General features: G+C 44.7%; 2 protein-coding genes across 5 annotated transcripts in view; both read right to left on the bottom strand.

Moving 5' to 3' along the window:
* Positions 1–12,589, bottom strand: part of SNAPC4 (small nuclear RNA activating complex polypeptide 4) — a 32,436-nt gene extending 19,847 nt beyond the window's left edge. For 2 of the 4 annotated variants that reach the window (XR_012155277.2, XM_073314597.2), the window contains exons 1-6: positions 6,828–7,057; positions 5,342–5,420; positions 4,631–4,712; positions 3,628–3,732; positions 2,187–2,259; positions 1,600–1,764 (exon numbers count right to left, since the gene is read on the bottom strand). Coding sequence is in view for 3 of the 4 variants with exons in the window: in XM_073314597.2 (XP_073170698.2) it covers positions 1,600–1,764; positions 2,187–2,259; positions 3,628–3,732; positions 4,631–4,712; positions 5,342–5,420; positions 6,828–6,944 (621 nt within the window). In the remaining variant the exon portion in view is untranslated. Of the gene's footprint in view, positions 1–1,599; positions 1,765–2,186; positions 2,260–3,146; positions 3,565–3,627; positions 3,733–4,630; positions 4,713–5,341; positions 5,421–6,827; positions 7,058–8,076; positions 8,239–9,141; positions 9,183–12,089; positions 12,234–12,444 lie in introns of those variants that run through there. The other 2 variants (XM_073314599.2, XM_073314598.2) reach the window with 2 other exon arrangements.
* Positions 12,590–14,348: 1,759 nt separating this feature from the next.
* Positions 14,349–22,840, bottom strand: ENTR1 (endosome associated trafficking regulator 1). The gene is made up of 8 exons (XM_073314768.2): positions 22,727–22,840; positions 22,535–22,626; positions 22,052–22,435; positions 21,276–21,349; positions 19,202–19,313; positions 18,087–18,149; positions 15,589–15,728; positions 14,349–15,033 (listed from the first exon to the last, which is right to left on the bottom strand). The coding sequence occupies exons 1-8, from the start codon at positions 22,794–22,796 to the stop codon at positions 14,940–14,942; spliced, it is 1,029 nt and encodes a 342-aa protein (XP_073170869.1). The 5' UTR covers positions 22,797–22,840; the 3' UTR covers positions 14,349–14,939.
* Positions 22,841–23,017: the final 177 nt, after the last annotated feature.

Raw genomic sequence — 23,017 nt, 5'->3', positions numbered from 1 at the left:
ACAAAAGTTACTTAGATCACAAGGGGCATTGTGACCTAGGAAAGAGAGGGCTGAATCAATCTGGCTCTGGCATGAACCTGTGGTGGTTCAAATCCAGTCCTTTTAATTATTAATATTGCAGTAGTGCCAGTCAGGGACAAGGGCTCAATTGTATTAAGCACTACACACAATGAAAAGACAGTCCCTACTCAAAGAGCTTGTCACTGAAGTTTAAGACAACCAAGATAACAAGTGTATACAGCACACGGAAGGGAGCACCAGATGACAGTGAAGTGATTATAATCATTGTCAATTAATGGTCCAACACCAGCTCTCACTGATTCGTTATCTTTCCTCCTTTCACAAATTAAGGCCAGAAGAGCCGATTATGGTCATCTAGTCTGACATCCTGCATAACACAGGACAGAGCTTCACAGCAATTTCTCCATCAAGCCCCGACCTTGCGGTTGAGCTAAAGCATCTCTGTTAGAAAAAGACATTCAATCTTGATTAAAGACTTAAAGTGATGGAAAATCCATCATATCCTTTGGTAAATTGTCCCACCGGTAAATTGTCCCACCAGCAAATTACGCTCCGTTAAAAAGTTGTGCCTTGTTTCTCACTTTGAATCTGCCTAGCTACAACTTCCAAGCTACTGGATCTTTGTTATGCCTTTATCTGCTAGATTGAAGAGCCATCCTTCAGAACTCTTCTTCCCACATAAACTGATCAAAGTCACCACTTAACCTTCTCTTTGAGAAGCTAAATAAATTCAGCTTATGCCTCTCCCTGTATGGCAGGTTTTCCAGACCACGACTTTTCTCAACCCTCTTCAATTTTATGACATCCTTTTTAAAGTGTCGACACTGGAACATGGTGCAAGGAGTTCCCTGCTGCTGTACAAATGGTAAGTTATTGCCACCCAAGTGGGGCAGTTACACACTGTTAGCCTTCAATTGACACTGCCTGGAAAAAGTCCTGCATAGATTGGAGTGTGTGTTGACATGCCTATGAAGTGTTCATAAAACCCACATTCACTAGAGTCAAGAAGGGAAATGTTTTTCTGGTTGCTTCAATTTCTAGAAAGTGAACAAGTTAAGAGGTTTTGGTTACGCTCCCTCGAGTGTTTCTCACAAAAGCATTTGTTAGCATGGTTTCTGGCTTACATTTTCCTCAAGCAGCAAGAGGGTATACAATAAAGAGAAAACTTGCAGAGAGCATCTTTCACCTCTGATTTTAGTTATAAGCGCCAGGAGTTTGGTGATCTCAGCCTCACCTCCCCTGGATGTGCTAGCAGAAATATTCCTTATGCAATGCCAGTACACAACTGGTGTCTTACCTATTGGAGAAAGGCCCAGAACTAGAACAGCAGAAATGCTAGAGGTCAGAATGGAGGAGTATGTGTGGGGAGGTCTGCATATAGCACCTGCCTACACTATGCCTTGCTAGGACTCGCTTGGTTTATCCATTTCTTGAGCACTACAATGAACTTCCTTTTTCAAAACAGCACCCTACAGTACACCCATCACTGCAAGTCACTTCTCAGCACAGACTGCATTATTTTCAAATCTAACCCTACGCCTCAAATAATTATTTGGTTCATAGTGGGGAACACCTTACCCCAAGCTCCTGGGCTATAGTTTGCCAGTCCAGACAATTATGTTTCGCAGCTATTTCCTTTAACTTCTCTATCTCCTCTTCATTCCACTCCCTCTTGTTGATGGTCGGATGCTCCCAGTTCTGCCAGAATTTCCTCAGCTCTTCTGCGTTGCGACTTCCATCAAACTAAGAGAAACAACACAGATTGGCTCTGCCTTGCAGACATTACCGAAATATCCTAGCAAACTGAGTGAGATTGATGCAAAAGGCTTATTTCTTAAATAAATTTTCAAATATATTTTGCTGTTATAATCTTGGTGTAAAGAGTTGGGTATTTTCCATTGGCACCTAACTTTTGAATCCCTTCTACAATGCCAAATCTCAAACCTGTCCCCTCCCACTTTGAACCCAGATGGATATTTGGAAGTTAAATCATGGTTTGGGTTGCAGCCCTTTGAAAAGAGTGAAGTGCTAAAGGCTGGGTTTTACCTCCCTTGTCCACCCAAAGTAGTTCTTTATTTCACAAAAAGTCCCATTGAAATCAATGGGGCAACTTGGAGAGGAAGGGAGGCAGAATCTGGGTCTAAGTAATTGGTCTACCAACTTACATTGATGTTGGAAATCTTCTCCCAGTCGTGCTCATCCAGTCTGTTTCCTAATAAGGCCTCCTCTGGCAGATGGCTAAAAGTATGGGGAAGAAGAAATGATCACATCAACCACTGGGTCTCTTTCTATGCCTAATCTTGCAAAGCGCTGTACACCTCCAAATCTCATTGCCTTCAATGGGAGGTGTAGAGACTCAGGCTCTTAATCATTGTTAAGATGATCTGACACTGGCATTTGCTTCATCTGTTTGCCTTCCCTCTCCCACCCCTGGCACACCTGCACAATACAGGCTTTCTAGGGACAGATACTTCCTTTGGAAACATCAAGGCCTGCCAGCAAACAGCAAGAGAAGGTAAGCACTTCTGTTTGTTAGGCTCACAGCATGTCATGAGACAGGTTGTATGGGACTGAAGTGACACGAGATTGGAAATCATTCTATAATGAAGACAAAGGGATCTAAGGGCTTCAGACTCCCAATTCTCTCTGAATTCCAATAGAAGTTGGTTCCCTAATTCCCATAGGCCCCTTGGAAAAAAATCCTCAACACTCTGATTAACAGGACATGCTGTGTTTAGCACAATGTGGACCAGTCCATGACCAGGGCTCCTAGCTACCACGACAACACAAATAAATGACAATAGGTACACACATTAATTAACTCCCTTAGTATATCGTAGCTGCCAAAGCTGTAATACACCTACCGTATAACTTAGACTTGTGTCTAAATCCTCTTATGGACTTTAGAATGTCTCTAAGAGAGTACCTTAACCTGTGTATAAACTGTTTTTTCCTTTCACAGCACCCAGACGTGACAATGCCCTAAGGTGACACACTAATATACTTTGCAATAGGGGTGATGAAAGGAATGCAGAAAAGTGTTGTCTACAAACGGTTAATTTTTATAATTTAGACAAGCCCAAATGGCACCTATCTGAATGAGGCAAATTCACACACACACGTACCTTAGCGCACACAGATTCTTGACGCTCGCTTTATAGGAGTTTAACTCTACCACAATTCTGAAATGCACTATACAGAACATCAGTACACCCAAAGCAGTGCCCAAAGCTTTACAAATGGCTCTGAATTCCTAACCTCAATGCAGCTAAACTAAAAGCTTTTGATTGCAACACTTCAGTACTGGAGGCAGAAGTGATGAGACAAATCCAGATGCCTACATTTGCATATTAATACCCAAAACACTCTACAACACTGCTACCAAATAGTTGAGGAGTGAGGGCTCTGAAACAATGCTGGAAGGTTTGAACACTGTTTTTGGAATCCTTTGCAAACCAGAATAAGACAAGGTTTTCCCAGCTTAAGTCTGTTGGTGTTTGAGCTTTACAAATGTCTTTGGGGCGCGGGGGGAGGGGAGGGGGTGGAGAGGAGGGGGAATCCCTAGAAGAGATAGTGTCCACTTCACCCAGAATATAATCCTCTCACTTGATCTCCTCTATTTCACGCTCTGCTTCTTTGACTTGTTTTTCGAAAATCTTCTTTTCCATTTCATTCTTGGCTTTTTCCAGTTTCTGATTCAAATAGCTGAGCCTGTTTAAGGACATTTCCAAGATTATGAAACATGACTAAACAGAAGCAAGGGTAAGTGCTATAAGATAGTGTTAAAGTTGGCAGGCCCAAAAGCTGGGTTCTTTCTTCTGCCATCCTTATTCCAAGGAGCTTATTTCAAAATCCAACGCTTTGCATTTGTCCCCACCTTCCAGAAAACAGCCCCCAGCCAGACACTCTTCCACATAGCAGACCCACTGCTCATGCTTTGCCTCCTCATCTAGACCAAGTGCTAATCTACAGAACAGGTGACAGACCAAGTGCTTTCCCCACCCCCGCAAGTTGGATCTAAGAAGATCTGCATGGCTGCTGCGGCCACAGACAGAGAAGCGTGCCAGGTCCATGGCTCAGACAAGCCATATCCCCCCAGGAGCCCAGTGCAGGGAGATACTGAGTAGGAACAAGAATCTGTTTCCATGCTGTTCAGTTTATTCTAAGATGCACAGCTAGGGCTCAAGGGCTACACGCTAGCCCTCCAAGCCCAAACGTCACAGCTCCTGTAACAGGATTTTAGGCCATACCAATTATATTAACGGGAAGGGCTGAACGGCTAGGAAATGTCTTGGTACTTTTGAGATATAAAAGCGAACTCCCAGCCTGCTAATTACCGGCAATATAAATCACTGAGTCATTCACATCTTGACCTATGCTCCCTACAGTCACAAGCTGACCATCCCAGGCCCAAACACACAACCCTCTCCCTGCTGTGCTTTGTAACCTCACTGCAGGTGGCAGTAACTGTGCCAAGGCATGCACTTGAGAGAAGGGAGGTGGAAATGATAACAGCTCTTAGTCACTCTCCTCCCCACTGCCTAACCAGCCATTAAATCCCAGAATACACTTGTTTCATTAGCAGCGATGGGACTTATGCTTTGCTTACTTCAGTAACTTTGGCTGAAGCAGACGCTGCAAACGGTCACTTATTACTGATTTGTTCAGCAGGCTCTTCTCTCTGCTTTTCCCTGGGGACAAAACACAGATTGAAGGCACAAAGTCACTAATACAAGGCCACCTCCAATAAGTAAACCCACTGGCTTCAACCACCACTTCAAAGTATCCCCAGGGTCTCTTGGAAAGGTCCACGTGCATTGTGCCTGGATTGTTGCTGGTCCCCTCTGTGCCTAGAGGCACAAAGAAACAGGAAATCTGGGTTCTATCCCTGGTTCTATTGCTAACTTGATGCGAGACCCAGCTCATGGAAGAGCGTCACCTACTGCATCCCTAGCACCAATTTTGTAACATCGAGGTGCTCCCATCAGAGTACTGACCTGGCACAACCCTGCTTAGCTTGTGTGAGCTAATAGGACAGCTGCACAATTTAACATGCAATGTGTCAGGGCAGATGCAAGGGAAGGGAAGAGCCTTCTATCAGCCACGCCAACATTCAAGGCTAGCAGAGTTTAGCATAATTCAGAGCAGTCCCATTTACTTTTAGCGTCTGCACCATTTCCATGGTGCATTGGTAGCTTCAACGCATAACAATGTGAACACTGAAGAAAAACAAGGAGGAAGCGGATGCAGAAAACCTCAGTGAGTTTGCCAAGCCTACTACAGAACATGGAGCAGTGCACACAGACAGGAAGTTTCTTACACTTTTTTATAAGCAGCTCCTCAAAGGATTTTATGCCTTGCGCTGTCTTTTCTCGGGTATCTTCATTGGCAGGAGGGCCCTAGCAAAGATCAGAGATGTCAGATACAGCACAAATGTTACATTTTTATTGAGAATTCAGCTCATTCCCAGAGCTCTGATACCAGCACTGCTATAAAACAGATTTGACAATTCAAGCCTGTGCATTCACACTCTCCCGCTGCACAGGGCACTTTACAAACTAGTTCAGAGGAACTCCATAAGGGATGGGCATGCAAGCAGCTTTATTCCCATTTTATGAATAGGGATCTTAAGGGAGTGAGAAGTTAAGTGATTTGTCCAAGACTACAAGCAAGTCAGTGGCACAGCTAATGTGAGAACTCTTGAGTTCCTTTCTTTCTACCCAGCGCTCAGTCCACTCATCCATGTTGAGTGTCTCACACCAGCTGGGAATTGGGTTGAAGAGCACTTTGGGTAATGGTATGCACGCGACACCTGCCCATTCCAATTCAAAAAAAAAAATGTGTGACCATTTCGGATAAGGATTCATAAATGAAGAGCAGTTATTATTTGTATTACAGTAACCACAACCGAGGTCAGGCCCTAGTGGGCTAAGATACGTAACTGTGGCACTGACAGGTTGTGAAGGCCAAAACTATAACTAGATTCGAAAAAGAATAAGATAAATTCTTGGAGGATAGGTCCATCAATGGTTATTAGTCAAGACAGTCAGGGATGTAATCCCATGCCCTAGGTGTCCCCAGCCTCTGACTGCCAGAAGCAGGGACTGGAAAACAGTTGATGGATCACTTGATAATTGCCCTGTTCTGTTCATTCCTGGCACTGGCCACTGTCGGAAGACAGGATACTGGGCTGAATAGACTACTGGTCTGACCTAGTATGGCCGTTCTTATGTAACAAAGATGACAGCCCTTGCCTCAGAGAGCTCAGTTTACATGACAGTCAGGACGGAACAGGTGGGTAAAACAGACAGTGGGGGTTGGGCTGGGAAGATGAGGTAACAAAACAAAGAAGTCACAGCTTGTCACTTGCCTGACATTATACTGTGCTGTGCCTAGAAAGCTTGGTGGGTAGATTTCCATGCTATTACCCAGAATCCTCTTCCAGGTCACATGCATTTTATAACTGAATGGTTATGAACATATATTTTAAAGGCACTCCTTTGTTTTCTGGATGCTGTATAAGCCAGAATTTTGTTTGGGGGGGGGGGGGGGGCGGACAGACAAACAAGACATTTCCCCATGTCTTTTATATCTTAAGAGTCTGATAGGCAAAAAACTAGCAAGCAAACGATAAGCTAAGTCTCTATCTCAAATCAGGGGAAACAAAGAAAAACAAAACCCACTGAAAACTTAGATGCAATGACCTTAGCATTCAGCAATGTTCATTTCAAGAGGGAGTGCAAGTAACAAACTAAGGCTAAATGTCACTGGAATAATGAGCATAGTATGCATTTAATTATACTTACAATTCCTGATACTTTATCCTTGAAGTATGGCTTCATAAAATGGCCCAAGAACATATTCAGTGGTAGAAGTTTACCATCTCCTGCCTTTGCCATCTTTGGACCACCAACCTCACACATAATTTCTTTCTACAATACAAATCATTAATTGAAAACCATACACTTCACAGAGACTTAAATGATTCCACCTCAAACTCAGCCAGCCAGCGGCCCTGCTGTTATGCATATCCCAGGCTAAGCCCCAATTACCTTACACCATCACACTATATATATTAGCTAATCTTTTAATTGTAGTTTCTGCAACCTGGCAAATTTCCTATGTAACTGCCAAATGGACCAACACAAAATAGAGACAAGAGCAACTTGCTGTAATGAGCAAAAATCTAGCTGTCACCATCCCAGTGCAAGCAAAAAAAGCCTAACTACATACATGTGCTACATGTCAAAATCACCAATGGCAAGGAATGAAGCATCCAAAACCATAATAGAAAACCACCAAAAAAACCTGTTTGCATTGTGAAGATTAATATCCCTATCTTAGTTTTATCCATAGGGCCTATCAAGGCGTTATTTCTGAAAACTTCTGTGCAATCTACTTTAAAAAGAAATTCCTTACCCACATGGTACCAATTATAATAAAAATCTAGTTTACCTCCCACATTGATGCTTTTTTTTTTTTTTTTTTTTAAAAAAGCTTCACTCACTTTAGCTTCATTCGGCTTCATTTTTACTGTAATGTTAGTGCTTCTCCTACATTAGGAAAATGCTGCTTGGAAGTTTGTAACTCATCAATTGAATGCTTTTTTTTTTTTTTTTAAATTAAATAGCCCAGTGAAAACAGACCCCTAAAACAGAATTTCATTAAAAAAAGTCTCTCTTCATATTAGGTTTTGCAAGTCATTTTAAACCCAGATTTAGGGCCCAATCTTGCCAATCCTTACAATCCATAAGCAATTCCACTGAAGTTAATGGAGCCACTCACATGATTCCCAGGATCATGCTCTTGGTATACAAACAAAATCAATAGGATTCCTTTACTCTGCAGATCATGCTGCCCTCTGCTGATACTTGATAAAATCTTCAAAGTTCCAGAGACTTGAAGATGATTCACCAAATAAATCACAATTCAAGGACTCAAATTTACTCCCACTTAAAAGACACCCGCAAGACTTCTTCCCTCATTGATATGAATGGGAGAAAAATCACACCCCAACTGTGCACCAAGGAACATTTTTCCCCAAGTTCCACCTGCCTGCTGTTCTTTGTTTTGTGCGATCAGAAGGTTGACTTCCTCTATCTTTTCCTGAATAACTTCTTGATACACGAGGTTCATCTGTAAACATGTTTCTGGGTCTGCTGGGAGGTTGTTATCAATGTCGTCGTCATCACTACTGCCCCCTTCTTTCTCTACTTCCTGATGTGAGGCGAAATAAATGTGATTTAAGCAGATAGAAGGGAAGAGAGCCAGGCTTGCTTTGAACAGACAGACAGTGATTTTAATTTAACCAGCCACTACCATTAATGTCAGGAATATTGTGTAAATCCTTCTGAAAAGAACTGTGCATCTCTAACCCGGCTGTCCTCTTTAGTGCTCTCACTGCCAACATCAACCTTGTCTATTTCCCCTCTCTCTTGTCCTCTACTGATTTTGGACCTGAACTTGCTTCCATTGAAGTCAATGGGAATGTAGCTACTGGCTTCTACAGGTGCAGTATCAGGCCCTTAGTACTTGCCTCTTCTCTGGCCAGTCTCACAATTTTGCAGCTGTTGATGCCAGGACCTTCTCCTCTGCTGTATGAGCCAGCCTTCCAGAACTACGCTCCTGACTCTTCATCTCATTTCTCCCCCTCTGCTGTTATTTATCCCCAAACGCATGATTTCTAGAGTGTCTAGATATAGTTTAGTATGAACTACTCAATAAAAACATTGTGGGTGAAACAGAACTCTGTTTTTGCAAGTGCACTACATCCAAATAGCTAACTAGTCAGATATGAAACTCCAGTGAGCCCTGCAATAACATCAACTGGGTCTGACCCACAAAGAAAGTTCCCTTTGTATGTGCTCTGTTATACAAATATTTTTAAATATGAGTTCCAGGAAACATGATCTCTAATTAAAATGTTTTATTTTTCCACAGAAAAAACAGTAACAGAACTTGTAAAAATGAAAACTTTAGCAGTAACTTTCCCCTCTCAGATGCAACATTTCCCTTTAGGTGTAAAAATGTGAAAAGCCTCCTAGAGACATACAAAATTCTGTTTGTTCTTCCCCCATTATCAGAAAGATAGGATGATTCATTTTAAGTAAGATGAATTACCATTTCAGTATGGGCATCTGAGTCATCATCATCCAGATCATCTGTTAAAAATAGAAGTACAAGATTTTTTTTTTTTTATTACGGGAAAAGATATATAAATCCATGCTACACCCAAATCTTGAATACTGCGTGCAGATGTGGTCACCTCATCTCAAAAAAGATATACTGGAATTGGAAAAGATTCAGAAAAAGGCAACAAAAATGATTAGGGGTATGGAATGGCTTACATATGAAGAGATTAACACTGGGACTTTTCAGCTTGGAAAAGAGACGACTAAGGGGGGGATATGACAGAGGTCTATACAATCATGACTCATGTGGAGAAAGTAAATAAGGAAGTGTTATTTACTCCTTCTCATAACACAAAATTTAGGGGTCACCAAATGACATTAATAGGCAGCAGGTTTAACACAAACCAAAGGAAGTAATTTTTCCACAAAAAGCACAGCCAACCTGTGGAACTCCTGCCAGAGGATGTTGTGAAGGCCAAGGCTATAACAGGGTTCAAAAAAGAACTTGATAAGCTCATGGAGGATAGGTCCATCAATGGCTATTAACCAGGATGGGCTGGGATGGTGTCCCTAGTCTCTGTTTGCCAGAGGCTATGAGTGGGCGACAGGGGATGGACCACTTGATCATCACCCGTTCTGTTCATTCCCCCTAGGGCACCTGGCATTGGGCACTGTTGCAAGACAGGATACTGGGCTAGATGGACCTTTGGTCTGACCCAGTATGGTCATTCTTATGTAAAGATGACAAGAGCTTTGAAAGCAAAAGCTTTCCGGCTAAGATGATTACAAGAAAACAGAACAATACATAATTTCTTAAGTCTGACCCAACAACATTTGAGGCCACTGTTAAGGTTGCCAAGACTAAACTTCGATAAATCACCATTCACTGACATTTTTTTCTTTGGAGAATGAAAGAACATCTCTCAACAACTAGAGTTGCAATTAAGCTATGTCTCAGCTCCTATGGTGAGCAACATCAACAAATAATCCAGGGTGCAGAACCAAGCAGACTAGGGCTCCAATCCTGCAACATTTAAGAATGTGCTTAACTTTCAAAGCACATGAGTAATCCTACAGACTTCAGCTATAAATACAGCTTCCATTTTTGTTCTCCATAAGACCACTAAAGGTAAGCATGTACTTGGGTATGTGGAGAATTGGGATGTAGTAAAATGAAGGAATGTGCACAGTGATCACCAAGACTAGCAGCTGGTGGCTTAAGACTTTTTGCAGTTCTTTTTCTAAAGGGATGTCTCACCACAAAGATGCAGGCAGATGCAAGTTAAGACAGATGGTTTGTGTGCATATTGCACTGAACAGACATGCCCACCCCAATTATGAACAAAAAAAAATATGATTATTTACACCTGCTTGATTTTGCTTTTGGCAACACTCCAAAATAGCAATTTGAATCCATAAGCCAGTTCAATATTGCCCTCCTTGTTTGTAACACACTCCACTGACTGGTTCCAGCCCACTTGGCAGATCATGCGCCTCCTTAATCCCCTCCCTCTCAACTACTGCCCACTTCATCTGTCTCATCACAAAACCTGGCAACTGCTGGTACAAGAACTTTCTCCTCAGTAGACATCAGTTTGGAAAAAACTTTTTTGTAACCTCTGCCTTATCAATTTTCTAAGGTGCCACAAGTACTCCTTTTCTTTTTGCTAATTCATTTCAAGTGTCTATTACTCCCCTTTACCTATTCCACATTCCCTTTTCTTTAGCTTTAAAGCACTACCATAGAATTTTGACCTTACATAAAATACAGTACAGTTATATTTACAGCAGATGTAACATAACGTGTGCTCTTCATGGAAAGGAGTCACAGAAATAAGACTCTTAGATAAGGCCTGGTCTCCACTGGGGGGTGCGTGTGGTCGATTTAAGTTACGTAACTTCAGCTGTGTGAATAACATAGCTGAAGTCCACGTACTTAGATCTACTCACTGTGGTGAGTCAACTGTTGACACTCTCCCGTCGACTCCACCTGCACCTCTCGCCCCGCTCCGGTGGAGTATCAGAATTGACGGGAGAGCGCTTGGTGGTTAATTTATAAATCTACACTAGATGCGATAAATCGACCCCCACTAGATCGATCACTGCTCGCCAATCCAGTATAGACATACTACAAGTAATGTGATGCAATGAAAACCACAGGTATCGGACTACAATTTGATAGCAAAAACAGATGGTATAAACATCTCTATAAAATGATTAACAGGTGCAATTGCTTAGTAGAGAAGTACAAAGTGTCATGTTTTGCATGCAAGTGGTCACAGGTTCAAATCCTACCCAATCTATCATAGAAGAGAGAACTGTTCTCCTTTAGTTATGCTAAAGAAAATGAGTACTTGTGGCACCTTAGAGACTAACAAATTTATTTGAGCATAAGCTTTCGTGAGCTACAGCTCACTTCATCGAATGCTATATCTCAAACAGAAGTTACGGGCTTCATGCAGGAATTATTAAGAAAGGTTCTTGAGCCTGTGCTATGCAGGAGGTCAGACTATATGATCATGACAGTCCCTTCTATAGATAAAATATATGAATCTAAAGCACATTTGTATATAATATAAAGTGATTTTAAAAATGTGCAAGCAAGACCCTCACATTCTCAGAGTTTTCACGTGACCACTGTAGGATCAACGGGATAACGACTGGATTTCTAGCACCCACAAGAAACAAACATCACATTTGATTTTCCCCCAAGGTACCAAACAAGCCTTTCACAAATTATAAAGCAGGCGCCGACAAGCAGTTTTTAGCAGGAAACACTGTGACAACATTTAAGCCCTGCACACAAGCCCGATGGAATTAGGAGAGAAAGCCACTGCCTTCAGGATCAGCCTCTAGACGCTGCGGGACACATCTTTCGGGCAGAACTAGAGTAACTGTAAGAGATCAGAGAAACAGCTTCACGCCGTGAGAACGGACCTACGTCGGAATCCGAGTCCAGACTGGAATCCGACACCAGGACTTCGATACTGGGGATAGCAGGGTCCAAGCTCTTTTCTAGCTCCTCTATTTCCCGCCGGATTTTCTCTCTTTCCGCGTGTAAATCCACAGGCGACATGACTTCTGAGACAGAGAGAGACGCAGAAGGGTCAGCGGCAGCGCCTGCAGCCAGGGCGGCGCCGGCCCCCAGGGGCGGGAGGGTGGCTGCAGGCGGCAGGGGCTCCGCAGGCCCCCCCCGCCCGGAGCGCGTCCCCCAGGTAACGGCCGCGGGGCCAGCCTGCAGCCCGCCCCGCGGGAGCCCGCCCCAGCCCCACACACCGCCCGCGCCCCTCACCGCGCTCCCGCAGGAGGTCCCCAGCCGGCCCCAGGTAATGGGCCATGGCCGCGGCGGCGGCTGCGGAGCCCCGAGGGAGGCGGAGGCGAGATTCCCTCAGCGCCTCCCGGCCCGCCAGCCGCGCTAGCTCCGCCCTCCCACTGCCTAGGAGACGGTCACCTGACCCAGGAGTTAACGTGATTGGACGGCCGGTATCATGTGCGGAGGGGGAGGCAATGTGTGGCTATCACGTGCCCAGGGAGGGTGATTTTTTGACTGGGTTGAGGAATCACGTGCCGCGGCATTTTTTCCTGTCCCCTAGGAGACTTGTTTGATTGGCTGAATGCCGCCACGTGAAGGGGCGGAGGCGCTCACGGCGAGTGGACGCCCCGAGAGGTGGCGGTGACCCAGCACGTGTTTCCTCCAGACCCAGCCTCTTCCTGGTCTCGGGCTCGCCCAGGGCTCCCGCGGCCCCGGGAGGCGAAACAGCAGGGGCCTGGGCGGCCGCCCCTGCAGCCAGAGCAGAGGGGACCAGGCCGCCTTCTTCACCCCGCCCCCTGGTACACCGCGAAGGAAGGGGGGAGGGAGGTGGCTGCCTCAGCCCACACATCGTAACCGGCCACACAGCCAGCAGCAGACCGGAATAACCGGAGCCCAGGGCTTAAATGCCTAGGCAGGCGCTTGCTGCCCCCAGGAGGCTGCTAGTCCTGCTGGTAGTTCATTTGTCTGGCCTTAAAGCGAGGACCACCGCTCCCCCGGGAGACAACTAGTTTATATAAATAAAGGAAGGTTTCAGAGTAACAGCCTGTTAGTCTGTATTCGCAAAAAGAAAAGGAGTACTCGTGGCACCTTAGAGACTAACCAATTTATTTGAGCATGAGCTTTCGTGAGCTACAGCTCACTTCATCGGCTGCATACTGTGGAAACTGCAGAAGACATTATATACACAGAGACCATGAAACAATACCTCCTCCCACCCCACTCTCCTGCTGGTAATAGCTTATCTAAAGTGATCACTCTCCTTACAATGTGTATGATGGAAATGGCCCACCTTGATTATCATACACATTGTAAGGAGAGTGATCACTTTAGATAAGCTATTACCAGCAGGAGAGTGGGGTGGGAGGAGGTATTGTTTCATGGTCTCTGTGTATATAATGTCTTCTGCAGTTTCCACAGTATGCAGCCGATGAAGTGAGCTGTAGCTCACGAAAGCTCATGCTCAAATAAATTGGTTAGTCTCTAAAGTGCCACAAGTCCTCCCTTTTCTTTCTATAAATAAAGGAAAGCATCCACCTGGGATGCCTCTGAAAGAGGTTGCTGATCTGACCTTGCTGCTGTCTTTCCAGAACTACCCTGTGCGCATGCCACTTACACCCACCTCAATGTTAACAACCGAGGTAGGGTGCAGCAGCTAGTATACACTTTTATTTCCTACACTTCACTGCACCTGCCATAGTAACACTGGAAATAAATACTGCAAATTTGAGTAACGACTAATTCCCAAACGCTAATTTCTTCTCACACTGCACCTATATTAACTTCCCCATTTTTCCAGTCACTACTATTTCATTGGCACTTGTTAACTCCATTTTTTCAGTCACACCTGAAGTTGGTATATGTAATTATAGTTTCACTTCTGCTCAAATTTGAGTTTATGGGTATATTTATACGCATTATACTCAATTCCTGTATTAGACAGAATACACTATTGTATTAGATCAGAGTTCTGGACTTTTTCTGGAAAGTAGTCCATTGCACAAAAGCAGCTGCCTCACCTCTACCAAAGTGACTCTTTCCACTTTAAAAAAGAACCCATCATTTTTTATTTTCTGAAAACCATTTTGTTTAAACCACCAAGAATCACCAACAAAAGGCAATAGTATTTTGCAGTTTAATTTCTTTTTTAAAAAAAAGTATGGTTACAAAACCTAATACAATTAAAAAGCCATTTTTAAATATATTTAGAAAGTACTTAAACTGTTAAAGTATTATGTATGGTGTAGTCTCATTTTCATATTTAATTATACAAGAGTTCAAAATATTTTCCCCTATCTCACCACTCATGGCAGTAACAAAAACAAAACCACAGAAAAGATTTATTTGCTCCTAGCATTTATAAAATACTTTGACACAGCACTACTAGAGGGAATGAGGGGAAAATGCAGGGAGCATAGTGTTTTGAGTCCAGTGCTCCAGTTCATTTTAATGGGAGACTGCAATGCACAAACAGCGAAGGCTGGGTCTTGAGGTCCCAATCCAGCAAAGCACTTAAAATATATGCTTTGCTGGATCAGGTTTCGGAGAGCCAGTGGTTGCCATTGTACTGTTGATACAATGTAAGGAAGGGTAATACTACACCAGTACATAACTGTTCTCCCACAATAAAAACATTAAGGGTAAAGGTTGCATATTTTAAGACAAAGCATTTTTTAAATATTAAAGCAAACAATCTTTGAATAGTGATTTTGGTATGTAAACAGAACTCTTGGGGTTGAGTTCCTTTAGTGGTTTTTTCACGGTCCATCATCTGAAATTTCAGAAATTCTGTCTATCGATTTAAGGAGTTCGGCAATAACCTGCAATGATTCTGCTCCAGAGACCAATTGCCTGGAATTTAAAAAACAAAATACTGAACAGGATAGGGTAGATTACAAGTAACAAGAAATGTTACCAGAAGAGGGGTTGATATGCAGAGACAAAGATCATCAGAGAACATCTATGCAATTTCAGTTGCTAAGAAAAACAGTTCACTTGAATTGCAAAATTCACTGTAAAAGAAAAGATTTAGGTAGTTTAGGATTAATATTTACAGTGTTAATTAAAAACCCTAGTTGTATAAAAGCTTAATACTACACAGAAAATGGACTTAATTTTGAACAGTTAGTGAAAAATCTGAATTGTATAATTATTTTCCTGCAGTGTGTGCACAACACAAACATAGCAACACTGAGCTACTGTAGGTGAAACTAGAAAGTGAAACTGAACAGTCTGTTTGAACCTCCATGCTATGTGAAATTGAAATTCAAAATGTAAACAAAATGTAAACATGATCTCATGAATGTCAATGGAAGAGCCTCCAGTACTGTAATTTTCATTTAGTCTATAGACTCCTATTAGGACAAGTTCTTTATTTTACTGTTCTCTTTATAAAGCTGAACTTACTTTATTGAAGAGCGTGAATTTGTAATTACTCTCAGAAGATTCTGCAGGGCAACATCTGCATTTTGTTTCACTACAGCCAAACTAGCAGACTCGCCCGTCTTCAAGGCTTCATTCTCTGTCTTGTAATTCTTCAGCTGAACCTTAGGAAGAGTTTAGTTTATTATAAACAATTTCTCTGGAGCAGATGCACATTTATTTATATAAAATGGCATAAGAAAACAATTCCTATGAGTATTTGAATGCTACTTTTGGGGGGCTAATTTAGGGCTCTCTCCATTAGGAACTTGTGCTATCTGCAAGATCATGGTCTCCACTTACAGGGATCGCAAAAAGAAAAGGAGGACTTGTGGCACCTTAGAGACTAACCAATTTATTAGAGCATAAGCTTTCGTGAGCTACAGCTCACTTCCTCAGATGCATATCGTGGAAACTGCAGCAGGCTTTATATATACACAGAGAATATGAAACAATACCTATTCCCACCCCACTGTCCTGCTGGTAATAGCTTATCTAAAGTGATTTCCAGCACAAATCCAGGTTTTCTCACCCTCCACCCCCCCACACAAATTCACTCTCCTGCTGGTGATAGCCCATCCAAAGTGACAACTCTTTACACAATGTGCATGACAATCAAGCTGGGCTATTTCCTGCATAAATCCAGGTTCTCACATCCCCCCACCCCCATACACACAGAAACTCACTCTCCTGCTGGTAATAGCTCATCCAAACTGACCACTCTTCAAGTTAAAATCCAAGTTAAACCAGAACATCTGGGGGGGGGGGTAGGAAAAAACAAGAGGAAACAGGCTACCTTGCATAATGACTTAGCCACTCCAAGTCTCTATTTAAGCCTAAATTAATAGTATCCAATTTGCAAATGAATTCCAATTCAGCAGTTTCTCGCTGGAGTCTGGATTTGAAGTTTTTTTGTTTTAAGATAGCGACCTTCATGTCTGTGATCGCGTGACCAGAGAGATTGAAGTGTTCTCCGACTGGTTTATGAATGTTACAATTCTTGACATCTGATTTGTGTCCATTTATTCTTTTACGTAGAGACTGTCCAGTTTGACCAATGTACATGGCAGAGGGGCATTGCTGGCACATGATGGCATAGATCACATTGGTGGATGTGCAGGTGAACGAGCCTCTGATAGTGTGGCTGATGTTATTAGGCCCTGTGATGGTGTCCCCTGAATAGATATGTGGGCACAGTTGGCAACGGGCTTTGTTGCAAGGATAAGTTCCTGGGTTAGTGGTTCTGTTGTGTGGTATGTGGTTGTTGGTGAGTATTTGCTTCAGGTTGCGGGGCTGTCTGTAGGCAAGGACTGGCCTGTCTCCCAAGATTTGTGAGAGTGTTGGGTCATCCTTTAGGATAGGTTGTAGATCCTTAATAATGCGTTGGAGGGGTTTTAGTTGGGGGCTGAAGGTGACGGCTAGTGGCATTCTGTTATTTTCTTTGTTAGGCCTGTCCTGTAGTAGGTAACTTCTGGGAACTCTTCTGGCTCTATCAATCTGTTTCTTTACTTCTGCAGGTGGGTATTGTAGTTGTAAGAAAGCTTGACAGAGATCTTGTAGGTGTTTGTCTCTGTCTGAGGGGTTGGAGCAAATGCGGTTGTATCGCAGAGCTTGGCTGTAGACGATGGATCGTGTGGTGTGGTCAGGGTGAAAGCTGGAGGCATGCAGGTAGGAATAGCGGTCAGTAGGTTTCCGGTATAGGGTGGTGTTTATGTGACCATTGTTTATTAGCACTGTAGTGTCCAGGAAGTGGATCTCTTGTGTGGACTGGACCAGGCTGAGGTTGGTGGTGGGATCAAAATTCTTCATGTGATCTCTGATCCAGGACTAACCTTGGAAGTCTTTACCAGACCTGAAAGCATCTGTACTAGAGTCCCACCATGTGCTTCTAACCCTGGCAGGTTGCTAGTTAGCAGTCTTGAAATCTGCTTCATTCTGAAAACCATCTTGCTGCTGCTTCCCTTACTCAACTTTAATTCTGATATTATAGTAGTAGATTTACCAACTCATTCAGAAGTTAATACTTGATATCAGAAATCTGGACTTCCAGGTGGTGTTGGAGTTACTGTCTTCTCTTACCAGTGTAAGATACAAGGCACTAAAATCAGTTCAAATTTAGAGTGTGCATTGGGGATGAGGAAGAGAATAATATGATTTTAATGTCTATCACGTATAACATACCATGGCTAAAAGTCAGTGTTTATGCCAATGGAAAGTGAGAAATCTCAGATTCTGTGGAATAAGAAGCCTCACAATAGTTACTGGTCCCATGGCGCACAAATTCTAAACTTTGGAATTGTGAAATTTTTGGTTTACATTGACTTAATATACGTTCAATCAGAACACAAGGACATTTTATAGAAGATTCACCCACAGGTGAATACTTTTCCAGTAGCACTGTTATAAACTCTGAAATATCAAGATATTTTCACTTGAAGTTCATACAGTAAGAGAACCTTAAAAAGGAGAGGACAGATTCATACCTGAAGTAATGCATTTTCCTGTCTCAGTTTTACAACATTATTTTCTGCTTTCACAGCCCGTTTCTGAAATAAAAGATACCAAGATTATTTATATTTATATTGCGGTAGCGCCCAGAATGCACTATGCATTTTCCTCATACAGAGGAATGTATAAGCCCTATCTCAAAGAGACTAAAATAACAAAGATCGGTATGTTACATCCCTTCCCTATCAAGTGATCAAGGCAGCAATACATCTCCTTCCTTCTGAATAAGGAAAGAATTTACTCACTATAAACAAACAGATGACTTAAATACCAACTTTCTTGCAGGCAATGTCTATATGTAAATATCTGTAAATTATGTGTAAGGTGGGTGTTTCCAGAAAGCTACACAGAATCAGCTGAACATGAGTGATTAAGTTTCAGAGTAACAGCCCTGTTAGTCTGTATTCGCAAAAAGAAAAGGAGTACTTGTGGCACCTTCGAGACTAACCAATTTATTTGAGCATAAGCTTTCGTGAGCTACAGCTCACTTCATCGGATGCATACTGTGGAAAATACAGATGGTCTTATACATACAAACCATGAAAAAATGGGTGTTTACCACTACAAAAGGTTTTATCTCCCCCCACCCCACTCTCCTGCTGGTAATAGCTTATCTAAAGTGATCACTTCTGTATTTTCCACAGTATGCACCCGATGAAGTGAGCTGTAGCTCACGAAAACTTATGCGCAAATAAATTGGTTAGTCTCTAAGGTGCCACAAGTACTCCTTTTCTTTTTATGAGTGATTAAGATTCTTTAATCAGTCATGCAAAGCCCTGACTCCTGTATAACTGAGGTACTTTTGGAGTGGAACTCAGCTCCTTTTCATGTTAGCAGCCCTTGCTTCACACGTGCTGTCAGTAGTAGACACTTGATACTATGAAAAGTGATAGATAACTTGTCTCCTGAATAATGTAAGGGAAAAAGTTGAACCCAAGTGTCAGAGTTGAAAAGAGAATGTTACCATTACTGAACCATCCTCCCCCCTGCATTGCTTATGCTTCCTCCAGTGTGTGAGGGGGAAAAAAAAAAACCCACAGGACAACCCTGATCATGGTTCTGTACTATAAGAACACAAAGAAATATTTACAGTCATCAACTGGAGATTCTGTTCTACATGCTGCACCATTGCTTCTAGATCCCGAGCCTCTTTTTGCTCTTTAATCTTGTTCTCTTCTAGTTTTTTTTCAAGCTTCTTTACCCTTGTTAAAGAGAACAAAGTAGGCATTTTTATTTGCATTCAGTGGGAGAGAGTACAAAGTGTTGCAGGCAAGATGATTCTCTTAAGGGTCCAATATTTTTAGAACATCCTAGATAGAGGCTTCAGTATGACAAAAATGTTCATTCTAATGTACTATAGAAAATCCACCCACAGAATTAGGTTTCCAGGCTGGGCCTCAGGGGATTTATTTGTTCAACATCCATTAGCGTCAAGGATAATTATGCAGCTGAATCTCTGCACATCAAGTCCATTCACTGTTGTTATGTTTAACACCAATAATTTGGGCTTGAATAGGGACTGGGCGTGGCTGGCCCATTACAAAAGCAGCTTTGCCTCTCTTGGAATTGACACCTCCTCATCTATTATTGAGAGTGGACTACATCTACCCTGATCAAATTGGCCCTGTCAACACTGGTTCTCCACTTGAGGTAACTCCCTTCCCTTTATGTGTCATTATATAATGCCTGCATCTGTAATTTTCACTCCATGCATCTGAAGAAGTGGTGTTTTATCCACGAAAGCTTATGCCCAAATAAATCTGTTAGTCTTTAAAGTACCACCAGACTTCTTGTTGTTTTTGTGGATACAGACTAACACGGCTACCCCCTGATACTTGTTTTTATGTTGCTTTTCAAGCCATTCTGAGGTGTGGTTGGTTGTGTAACAATCCATTTTTAGGAAAGTGTGAATTGCCTCAGTATGTGAAGCAGCATGGTGTAGTGGACAGAGAAATTCCTGAGTTCTAATCACAACTCTGTCACTGACTCACCTGTGACCTGGGGAAATTCACTTAACCTCCCCACCATCAATTTCCCTATTGGTAAAATGAAAATACTTGCCTCACAGGAGCAAAGGAAGGATGATTAATACATTACTCTGAAGTGTTCCAATAGGCAAGTTTGCCCTCATTGACAAACTGAGTTGAATACGTTATAAAAGAGGACAGGATTTGGCTCCAATTATTATTAAAAAAACAAGACACCAAATCAGATTAACATTCTTACTTTCCCTGATTTCCTTCTAAAAGGAAATCCAGCTGATTTCTTAGAAGCCAAAGTTTCTCAGCTGAAATAACCCTGTAGTGAAGTTGTCATACAATAGTGTAAACCAGTGGTCTCCAAACTTTTTACACCCAAGATCACTTTTGAATTTAAGGGCAACCCAGGATCTACCCCATCCCTTCCCCAAAGCCCCGCTCACTCTATCCCCCCAAATCTCCATCGTTCGCTCTTCCACACCCTCACCGGGCTGGGGTAGGGGTTTGGTAGGGAGTTTAGGCTCAGGGCTGGGGCCAAGGGGTTTGCAGTGTGGAAGGGGGCTCTGAACTAAGCCTGGGGCAGGGGGTTGAGGTGCAGGAGGAGGTGAGGGGTGCAAGCTCCAAGAGGGGGCTTAGAGCTGGAGGTTGCGGTGCAGGAGCGGGTTTGGGGTGCTGGCTCGGGGTGGGGAACACAGCCTGCCGCCAGGCAGCCCTTTCCTCTGGCAGTTCCTGGTTGGTGGTGCAGCATGGCTGCCACTAAGGCAGGCTCCCCGCCTACCCTGGCCCCACACCACTCCTGGAAGCGGCCAACGCACCCCTGCGGGAGAACGGGGGGGGGGGCACATGGCTCCACGCACTGCCCCTCTCTGCAAGCACCGCCCCTGCAGCTCCCATTGGCCACAGCTCCCCATTCCCAGTCAATGGGAGCTGCAGGGGCGGTGCTTCTGCTGGCTGCTTCCGGAAGGGGCTTGGGCAGGCAGGGAGCCTGCCTTAGCAGCAGCCCTGCAACACCACCGGAGATTGTGATTGACTGGGAGATCCTCTAGAACTGACCAGTCAACGGTTGGTGACCACTGGTTTAAACTGTCACAAATCTCGTTTCATTTAGTTACAATGTATAAGGATATCAGCACTTCATCTTCATTTATTAAGTTAATGATTTCTTTTCCGCTGTAGTATACATACTTGTCTGTCTGAATTTCAGAGAAGAAGTGAAGCTGGTTAATCTTGCTTCGTAGTTTGGCATTTTCTTCTTGTAGCTGCAGAAAAATTCTCATTAGAAATCAGGAATGTATGGTCTGGTGATCGTACTGATCTTTTAGCTTATGCTATAAAGAAGAGTTTAGAACTATTTCAAGGGGCTTTATTTCATCGAACTCTGAAGCCAAGTTGCCTTGGTACCATGCACAGACTTCAGTGACAATGAAGTTACATTTTAAAGACCCTTTAGGGCAGTAGTTCTCAAACTTTTGTGCTAGTGACCCCTTTCACTTAGCAAGCCTCTGAGTACAATCTCCCCCTTATATATAAAAAAAAAATTATAAGTTTTTTAATTTATTTAACTCCCTTATAAAAGCTGGAGGCAAAGCTGGCTTTGTGGTGGAGGCTGACAGCTTGTGATCACCCCCCCCCTCAATGAAATAACCCCCTGACCCTCTGAGGGGTCCCGACCCCCAGTTTGAGACCCCCTGCTTTAGGGTGACCTAAAATAACTTTTCTGTAACATGCTGAGGTGCAAACTCAAGCTCCAGCACTTCACAATCCACCAGGACTATAAACGAGAAAGCCAAGGTGAGCGAGGCAGTATCTGTGACTGGACCAACTTCTCTGCTGGTGAGAGAGAAGCTCCTCAGGCCGGGGAAAGGTTCTGAGTGTGGCGCTGGCGGCTGGGATGCTCCGAGTCCTTTCCCCCGACCGGAAGAGCTCTACAAGCTCGATCAGCGACGAGCTCAGCCGCCTACCTCCCGGACGGCGGGCTGCAGCGGGTGATAACGCCCATCTCCGGCTTCCGCCCCGGACGCCAGGCGCCGGTCCCCGGTCCCGAGAGCTGCGTAGCCCAGCGGGTCGCTCTCGTCCAGCGGCCAGGGAGCGGAGTCCTCCAGCCCCGACCAGTCCGGGCGGTCGCAGTAAAAGGAGTCCGAGGCGCTGGGCCCCGGCGAGGCGCCCCGGGGCCCGGCCAAGTGGGCCCGCTCCTCCACGGCGGCGGGCTGGTAACACCCGCTCCACTCCGCATCCTCCTCGTCCAGCAGCGTGCCGCCGGCGCTGGGGTCCGGGAAAAACGGCTCCGGGAGCCGCAGGCCCAGCCCCGAGGCCTCGGGGGGCGGCGGCGGCGGCCCGGCGGCGCCCTGCAGGGAGAGAGGGCGCAGGTGGGGGTCGCGGGCTGGCTGGGGGGGGGGGGGGGGGATCGCGCGCCCGTCCCTCCCCGCGCCCCGCCCCCTCGCTACCTTGGGGCTGGCGCCGCGCGGGGCCGCGCTCCGGCCCTGGCTCCGCACGAACTCCTTGAAGGAGAAGGGGTTGGCCGCGCCGGGCTCCTCGCCTGCGGGGAGAGAGGGGGCGCGTCAGCCGGGCGGCGCGGACTCGGGGCCCGGGGAGACACCCCCCCCCCCTCCCGCCATGCCCCCCCTCCCGGCTCTCACCGCCCCAGAGGTGGGGGTTCGGGGAAGGGGAGCGGGGGCCGACGGCTGGGGCGCGGTTGTGACCCGCCATGGCCCCCCCCCGCTGCCTCCGCCTCGGCCCCCCCCCCGCTGCCTCCGCCTCCGCCTCCGCCTCCCCCCCTCAGCAACGGCTAGAGAGGCCCCAGGCCGGCCAGTCAGCTCCCCGCGAGGCAGGAGGCGGGGCCATTCCCCGCCTGGGCCCGCCCTTCCTGGAACGGTCCAACCAGCAGCCACCTCGGGTCATTCCCGCCTCCGCGCTAACCAGTGGGAGCC

Source organism: Lepidochelys kempii, chromosome 16, assembly GCF_965140285.1.
Source record: "Lepidochelys kempii isolate rLepKem1 chromosome 16, rLepKem1.hap1, whole genome shotgun sequence".
Taxonomy (NCBI): domain Eukaryota; kingdom Metazoa; phylum Chordata; order Testudines; family Cheloniidae; genus Lepidochelys; species Lepidochelys kempii.
Note: the sequence above shows the minus strand (reverse complement) of the source record. Positions and strands in the feature narration are given on the sequence as shown.